At 49.2% G+C, this 8,788-nt stretch overlaps 2 protein-coding genes across 2 annotated transcripts; one reads left to right on the forward strand and one right to left on the reverse strand.

Moving 5' to 3' along the window:
* Positions 1–1,659: 1,659 nt before the first annotated feature.
* ENH_00004710 (hypothetical protein) lies at positions 1,660–1,941 on the forward strand (the record flags this gene model as incomplete). Its single annotated transcript, XM_013578432.1, has 1 exon — positions 1,660–1,941. One exon carries the CDS (start codon positions 1,660–1,662, stop codon positions 1,939–1,941), a length of 282 nt encoding a protein of 93 aa, XP_013433886.1.
* Positions 1,942–8,095: 6,154 nt separating this feature from the next.
* Positions 8,096–8,564, reverse strand: ENH_00004720 (hypothetical protein; the record flags this gene model as incomplete). Its single annotated transcript, XM_013578433.1, is given in 2 exon segments — positions 8,096–8,392; positions 8,397–8,564. Coding segments are annotated over 2 exon segments (465 nt in total).
* Between the last annotated feature and the right edge of the window lie 224 nt (positions 8,565–8,788).

Below are 8,788 nucleotides of genomic sequence, written 5' to 3' on the forward strand. Positions count from 1 at the left end.
ACTTTTTGTCTGGTAAGAGGGCCCTGTCTCCCTCCAGTCTTGCGACCCCTCGTAGGTCGCTGGCTAGCTATCCTCTCTAGAGCACTAACCAGCCCCATTGTAGTGTCTGTGCACTACAGCTTAGCTCTGCATAGACTGAAGTGTAGCGCTCTTAGCTTGCGAGGTAGCATATGAAAGCATTACGGCAGTCCGTAGCTCTGCCCAAAGGTATGCGAACCTGAAGAAATTGCAGCAACGCTTCCTTCTGCATCCTACTTGCGACCGCTCGTTAGAGACCATCTGTCACTGAATGCATCGTCGTGCAATGCTCCACGGCTATCCTGTCGTTCCTTATGCAGTTGTTCCAATGGTCTATCCACGTGTAATAGCACCAGCTGCTAGGCTTTGTTGCATTTCCCAGACTGTGGGTGAACCTATGGCCAGTTGTGTTTACTGGCAGCTGCTTAGTTGAACACGTCCGAAGCTCTGTTGTTGCCGCGTTGCTGGTGAGTTGTTGGCAGGTTAAGGGGTATGATCGAGGAAGCATTTTGCTCCTAAATTATAGCACCAACAGTCTCGCAGTGTGTGCCTGAAGCTCGGGAGTGCGTGACACTTTTTGTCGCTCTCAGGAAGGCGTGCGCGAGGGTCGCATGTGGTGTGGGTGGTCAGCAGGTGTCGTGTCAGCGCGAACGCAAGAGCAGGATGCTAGTTCTTTATCGGAGGGAATTTGCAAGGGGAGAAAATGACTAGTTGACTCAGCTGCAGTAAGAGCGACTGGACAGGAAGCTGGGCGCCTAGAGCCTCGCCAGGAGATATATATACAGATGCGTTGTAGCACCAAGGATTCAGTGGGAGCAGGGCGTCTACCCGCGCAATCGTGGCTCACATTCTTTCGCGCGTTATTACGCCTGCATAATACGACTTCGTGCCCCGTAGTGGACGAGATATCCAGTCTACGTTTGTAGTCTTGGGTCAGATGTAGCGCGATGATTACTTTCCGAGCTGCACTGCAGTACGTTACGAGGCCGATTTGGGTGTATGGGGAGAAAAGAGAGGCGTTTGCGCCTTCACTTCCTACCATCTGAAAGCATATGAATGAGTCATGGGGCATTCTGAGAAGCGTCACTGGTGACGGCCAAGACGTGTTTTTAATGTAAAGTGAGTGTGGCGCGACTCGGACGCTGTGGCTATTATATAACGAGGAGCGAGCAGCCAGTCTTGATGCATAAGCCATTTGTTTGGCAGTTAGTTTGCTAGTGACTTCATTGTTGCGCGCTTCATTGTTGCGCACTGCTTAATGGCATTGCAGTTGCCGTTTGTGCAGGCGTCCCCATGGTCTGCCCACCTGTAATAGCATCACGTGCTAGGCTTTGTTGCTCGTCCCAGATAGTGGGTGAACCTACTGCCAGCTGTGTTTACTAGCAGTTGCTTAGTTGAACACGGACCAGTTTGCGGCTGTAGCGGAGCGTGGAGTTGGGATCGTCCCCGACGAACTCGCTGAGTTCTACTGCGCTGGGCTATCAACTGACATCCATCTTCTCATTACAAATAATGGGATGGTGAGGTATTCCTCCTGGGAACAAGCGGCGACAGCAGCAGCGCGACTCTATGAACCTAAGCAGACTGTGCTAGGGCTACGAGAAAGGGCTAGTCGAGCGATAAGGGCTGCTACAGAGGCAAATGCAACCCATCGGAAACAGGAAAATGAAACTAGGCCTGGAAGAAACTCCGGGAACTGCTACGATTGTCAGGGTCGTGGGCACCCTGCACGAGTTTGCCCCAGCAAAGGGGAACGAACCAAGCGGCCAGGCGAGACCTGCAAGAAGTGTGGAGGTGTTGGACACTATGCTCGTGACTGTCCTACACAACGACCAAGGCCGTGCCGAGCCGAAAAAGAAGAGCAGCGGGCAACCTATCCGTCCCAGCACTGAGAAGACCAAACGTTTAAACCGCGAGGCCTAGGCGTTGTTGGAGACGAGCGTTCTAGGCCGCGTAGCCATGGCAAAGGGATGATGTGAAATGGAAACATCACGAGGACTCTGGGAGCTCTTATGGAGGTCTCTCCCACCGATATGAGGATATATTGAGAGCAATAGAGGCCGGGTTTGCTTGGGTTACACACCGCATGCTTTTACAGTGCAAAACATTGTAGGGACTAAGGTATGTTACTCATGAAGGGAGAGGTGTTAAAGGTATCACTTTGAGAGAAAGCAGCAGAGGCCCTGGCGAGCATCGGCAGAATGTCAATTAAAAGGTGATGAGAAAAGGATATCATCGCAGTCGAGGCCGCTTAGAAAGCTATCAGAAACTACCAAGGAAGTGGAACAACATAAGGGCCGTGAAGATAGAGGCTAGCGAAGGAGGCATTAGCCTGTTGTAAGTACAGAGTCCGGCGTTATATGGCATCAGAAAAGCACGGCGTTTAGCAGCGAGAGCGAACTTGGAAACTAGAGAAATGTGACGGGGTTACAGTAGAATGGCAGATTATGCTAGAGAGTGCACTACTTCGGGCTGAATCTGGATGGCGCCTCACGGTAACAAGGGACCTCCAGCGCCTGTCCGTGGGAAGAGTGCAACTCAACATTGAACGCTGGAGACTAGGCATTGCCTAGGAGAAAGTACTGATTGTAGTAGAAGTGGTAAGCCGCGGCGCTGAGCTGCTGTGACAGGGCCCAAAGCCAGAAATGTCTTGCCTTACTGCAAGAAGCAGTAAGGGAAGGCATTGCTGCTACTCTTCAGACACGAAGAAAGGGATAACGTCCACTAGCCAGAAATGCATAACGGCCTCTTCCGTTTCCAGCAGAAAATTCAATTAGACGTCAGAAACACTATTACAGAGTGTAGTAAGCCGTGAACTCGATAGTAAGGAAAAGTAAGAGGTGGAGCAAACCTAGGAATTAGCCCGCATGAAGGCGACTGTGGCGAAAGCTATTATTTGAAAAGGTAACTGGAAAATTCCATTTTAGGACCATATTGGCTCAATCAATTCAAGATTAGGAGGCAGGTTTAATCTGACGAGCTGAAAGCCTATGTAAATGACGGCGTTGTGGCGTACCCGCAGAGAGCAATAGCGAAGAAAAGAAAACACGCACTTGGCCGAGCGTTGGACGTTCCCGGAGCTCTTTGAACAAGGGATTTTTTTAGAAATATAAACAGAAAACGCTTTGAACTAGTTAATTCGAGGCCACGCTCGTCTCCAACTACGCAGAAGGTGAGAAGAATTCACCGTGGCCCGATGTTGAGCTTAAGTACAGTCTGTTTTGTTGTGTCGCCTCAGATTCGAGGAGAACCGAACTGCCAACTTAGATGCTCGTCGTATCATGCAAACACTACTTTGTCTTTTCCACGTGTGACAGATACACCGAACTGCATTTTCCGATACATCTCAGCGGGTTCCAGACGAAACACTCTCAGTCATAAGAAACGTGTCCCATTAAGAAGTCCCTGGAAAAGCGTGCATGTCCGCACCACATGGTCAACCCCGTCACAACCCGATCAATGCGTAATCCTTCACCTGTAGCTACGGTGAACCTATGCTTTTCTGGATGTATTCGCATCTTGAGCTGCAGCCGTTCGATTGTTTTAGGACTAAGAAAGTTCTCGAAGCCCCAGTGTCCAAGACCGCCTTACATGAACTCCTTCCAAGCTCAACACGAAGTACCGCTGTCGCACTCACATAACACAAAGCCTCTTTGTTGTAAGACTCCTTCGCAGAAGTTGACGGCCACCAATGCAGCACGATCTCTGTTGCTTCTGGCCTGCAGTATTCCTCTGTTGCCTTTGAAGACTTCCCGCTGCTATCCGTCTTCTCGTACGAAGCCTGTTCACTCCGGATCGGCGACCCCCAAACTCCCACTCGTTTCAGCTTAGTTGCCATTTGAGCTTCGTGGCTTGCTTGGACACAAACTACGGGCATACTTCCTGTGCGTGGCGTCATGCGCGTTACTAAAGCAGCTAGCCGGCGGCTTTTAGTCTAGCTGAATAAGTAACACTGTGCTGGCAGTCATGTGGCTGGTTCTCGCAGTGCAATGCCTTAGCACTTTGGGCCCTCAATGGCGTTGCGTCATTTCTGTGCACACTGGAAAAGTTAAGAATGCATGCTATATTGCAGCGTCGAAGCTTGTGAGTTTTCTGGGAAGCTGTAAATTTTTTTTTTGAAATTAAGGAAGGATCACACAGCCATGAGAAAACACATTTTCTAGCTTAACGGATGGATTCCGTGACGTCGCTATGCTGCAGGAAATTCAGTGGCTCAGAATGGTGTTCAGAGATGTTGATTATCTGAGATGGCTGTGGATGCATTTTTGGCTTTGCTCAAGCAGGTTTGTCCCTCTCATGGCAAACGAAAATTAATGTCCAAGGTCTAAGGACACTGTGTTACCTTCGGCAGTAACAATGATACTGCCCTGGGTAGAGCAGCAGCAATGTGAACGCAAAGAATTATAGCGCATGTTGTCTGTGAAGCAAGCTCTCTGCTGGTGGTCATTAGTGTTAGTGAGTGTCGTTCAAGTGCATTTCGCTAGTGCGCTGCTTTCCTCTTGTCAATTTTGAATGGAAAAGGCCTGGTACTTCTTCGATATGTGGAGGCTGGTAACTTTGGCAGGGCAGTTTTTCTGTTGCGTGAGTAATGTCAATAGCTAGCTCTGGACAGAATGATTCGAAAAAGGTTTTATGGTGCGCGGCGCCCGCCAGCATATCGCTTATCTGCAGCTCTCTGCATGGAAGCATGCCTCAAGATGTAGCTCGCACACGGATAGCTACCGTGGTTGCAGCTCTGCAATGTATTGAAGGTTCAAAATCAGTTTGGTTAGTTACAAGAGATCAAAATCAAATCGACGTTTTCTGAGTTGACAGTGTGTGTTACGTTGCCGTTGCCTCCAATGCTCGAAAATAAGTGCCGCAGCGGTGATTTATTCTCCCTTTTATATGGCTTTTGAAATGATTTATTTCGGGCGTTTATGCATCACTAAGTGCCTTCTCCATTGAAGCTCCCCATGCCGAAAGTACAAAAACGATATGCGTCCTTAAGTCTACGTAATTGTGTCATCGCGCTGTTGCGCCCATGATTTATTCTCGAAACTCTACTGAAACACTAACGCTGGACGCTCGCGGGGAGTCACAGCTCCAAACGCTGCTAATGAGCTGTCACCAGCGTAGGGGAAAGTGCCGAAAGCTTTATAGAATGAAACGTTGTGCTGTTTCATCAGAATGGGAGGCATAGTCCTTACGTTCTTCCTTATCGCAGCAAAGTGAGGAGATTTTATAGTCTATTTTTGTGTTGTGGAGTAAAGAAACAGAAGCGTTTTGTGGAATGTCATGCGTGCAGATAGCGGTAACTTCGGGTTTAGTCGAATTGGTGAATCGTCGCTTACTGGATGAAACCACCTGGCAGCACTTCCAGCGGTACTTTCCCGGTTCATCTCACAGCACATATGCTGAGTCTACAGGAACGTTGTTGCATTAGAGAACCAAAATTTCTACGACCTAGCATATATATATATTAATAACTTAGGAAACAAAATATTTATAACACTTGGCTCTTCAACAGTATGACGGCTACTTCTGGGACTTTGTCTGCCGTGATGTGTAATACGTGAGCTGGGTTAAGATCGTTTTTCATTTGGTTTGTTGTGTTGTCCTTGTCAATGCTTTATCTGCAACTCATGGATGGAAATACTATAACTTTGCTTGCCTCATTCAGCCATACTAAATTAAGCTGTGGTGCATTAGCATGTTGACACCGGTTGCAGCTGCCTGTCAATTTTTTGCTGAAGTGCTAGACTAGTCTGATGTAAAACTGAGGCATGTGCAAGTTCGTTAATTGTAGTCGGAGAAAAAATTCCGTGTGCAGGAATCATTGACGTGACTGACTTTTTGGCTGCAAATCTCACGGCATGACGTTGCTTTCTCTGCACGTTTTATCGTCGCGTGACAGCAATATTGCGCTTATCGCAAGCCATATGCCTAGTGAATCCAACATTAATATTTGACTCATTAGTAACACCCGTTGTACAGCACCCTTCTTTTCACTGCACTTGAAACTGGGACAAGCGCGTTGCAGGTGTCTTCGGCCCGGACACTCGTTGCAGTTGTCGGGGTTTCCCCCAAAACTGTTTTCGTTCTCCTGGCTCCGACGGGGTCCATTTGCTTGGAGAGCTTCTCTGATGGCTCGACTGGTCCTTCCTCGTAGCTCTTACACTGTCTGCTTAGGCTTGTCGAGTTGCGCTCCTGCTGTCACCGCTTGTTCCCAAGAGGGATACTTCACCTGCACGTTATTTGCCATGAGAAAATGGAGGTCCGTTGGTAGCCCGGCGCAGCAGTACTCAGCGAGTTCGTGGGTGGCGATTCCACACCACGCTCCGCTACAGCCGCAAACTGGTCCGTGTATTTCTTAGGGTTACCATTCCACCGTACTTTAGACAACTCCGTCAGCAATTGACTTTGAGACATTTTTTTTTCGAGCCATTTATTCCTACCATGAATGCGCTATTTGAGAGAGTCCTGAATGTCTCTACATCATGATTATTCTGCAATGGAGGAGCAACAGACCATGACAGCTGCACACAGCTTGTCACGTTAAACATGAAACGAAGCGCACGATCAGTAACGTTCGGCTTACTAAAATAAAGACCATGTAGCATGTGTTCGGGGACTCTCAGAAACCAGCAAACTTTCTTCATGATGGCGTACTCCATATCTGTTCGAAACGTCCTGGCCAGCAATATCTTCTAGATACTGCAAATATGCATACTGGGAGCAATACAAGGCCGCGTAGCACGTGGCGTTTACTTCACTAGGTAGAGGCAATGACAACCAATAACACAACGCTGATGGAGCGCCCAATACATGCACTCTCACTGCAAAATATGAAACGACTTACCGTAGTTAATCATCGTACTCGCTCATGTCGTGAGCACGAAAAACTGCACGCAGCGAGCAAATTAGCATTACTCTCTTTGTAGTACACTGCGTTCTCTACAGCGTCTACGATGCTGCACAACCCTCGACTCTGGCGTTCAATGAAATCTTCTCTACTACCGACACATCGGTCGCGTATCCTCTACCAATTTATTAAAAAGACCGTTTCATATCAAGTTCTCAAAATCATATTTCATAAAGTCGCTTTGTTGTCGTTCTTGCTTTGCTGGTCCGGTGAGGATGTGACGCGCACCGATGCCGGCGTTGTCGGCAGCCCCAATCTCAGGGCATTCGCAGGCATTCCTAGCTTATGAATGTTAATTTGTTAATAAATTGTATTTATATTTCACAAGTAAGAGAATACAGCGCTCAATCCGCCTCCCAACCTCTTAATTGCCTATACGTCGTCATTTAGCTATGCTCCATAGGTCACCAGCAAGCCCCACTGTAGTGCCTGCGCACTACAACTACCTCCCTTGCCGGACTGAACGGGCCTATCCACAACGCATTATTTCTGCCTTTCGAATCTTTATCCTTTTGTGAAGCTAATGCCATGAGCGCATGTGGTACGCAGCGCTTCCTCCCTCCCCTCGTCATTGAAGATCGTCGTGTAGCGGCAGTTGACGGACCCAAACCGCTGCGCCTCGGAAGGAGCAAGATTGTGTCGAGCCTGAAGACGTCTTTTTTGACGGCGGTGCCAAGCGCGGAGCAAAGCCGGACATCCTGTGAGATGATTAGCGGGCTCCCACGTGGTTTGATCTTCGGGGGTGCCGCGCCACTTCACGAGGTACTGAGCTTCATCTCCCGAGCCGCGTTGGCCCATAATATAATCGACCTTATACTCCTCTGTCGGACTGCCTGCCGCATCGCGGATAGGGTCTCAGGCGGTGTCGGCTTCCTGGGGAACTAAGTCTGGAGGGCAGGGGCGGTGGGGAACTAGCTGCGAAACATGAAAAGCGTAGTGGCATGCATACGTAGGAGGTAAAACGAGACGGTAAGCGACGGTGCCTATTCGCTCAATAATTTCAAATGGTCCTCGGTAACGGGGCTCAAACTTAGGGCAGCTAGATGACGACGGTAGATGCTTGCTGCTGAGCCAAACCTTGTCGCCCACTGCATACTCCACAGCTCGGCGCTTTTTTTCTGCGTAATATTTCTGCTGCCATTTCGCCTTCTGTATGTGGCTCCGCGCTCTGTCTCAGAGCTGCCGGAAGAGCTTAGTCATCGGAGGAGTGAGCGTAGGGGCTAAGGCGCCTACGATATCAAGATTCGCAGCAGTCAGCGCGTTCTCGCCGACCATGACCTCGAAGGGAAAGAGCTCGGTAGATGAATGGCTTGTCATGTTGTAGGCAAACTCCAGGGCCGGAAGCAAACGCTCCCACTCGCGTTCGTCAGATTGGATGTAGGTACGAAGCATCTGCTCCAGTGTGCGGTTAACCCTTTCAGTTTGACCGTCGCTTTGAGGATGGTAGGACGAGGACATGGCGCGTTTGACGTTAAAGCGGCGACATAGTTGTTGCCAGAGGTTCGACTGGAAGCGGGGGTCGCGGTCCGATATGAGTACCTGTGGAAATCCGTGGTAGAGGATAAGACGGTCTGCGAGAAGCTCCACGGTGTCTGGTGTCTGCTGCTGTGAATGACTTCTTTGCAGAAACGAAATGAGCCATCTTGCTCAGATAGTCGACCATGACGAGAATTGTGTCGTGCTTTGTCGTCGTAACGGGAAGATCCGTGATAAAGTCGAGGCTCACGTGCGCCCACCGACACGAAGGGATGAGTAGCTGTTGAAGAAGGCCTGCAGGTTTCTGGCTCAGAGACTTAGACGCACGACAGTGAATACAGGATTCAACATACGCAGTAGTGTAAGCACGCATCCCTGGCCAGTAGTAGT

This window comes from Eimeria necatrix, genomic scaffold (genome assembly GCF_000499385.1).
Source record: "Eimeria necatrix Houghton genomic scaffold, Enh_scaff1139, whole genome shotgun sequence".
NCBI classification, from domain to species: Eukaryota; Apicomplexa; class Conoidasida; order Eucoccidiorida; family Eimeriidae; genus Eimeria; species Eimeria necatrix.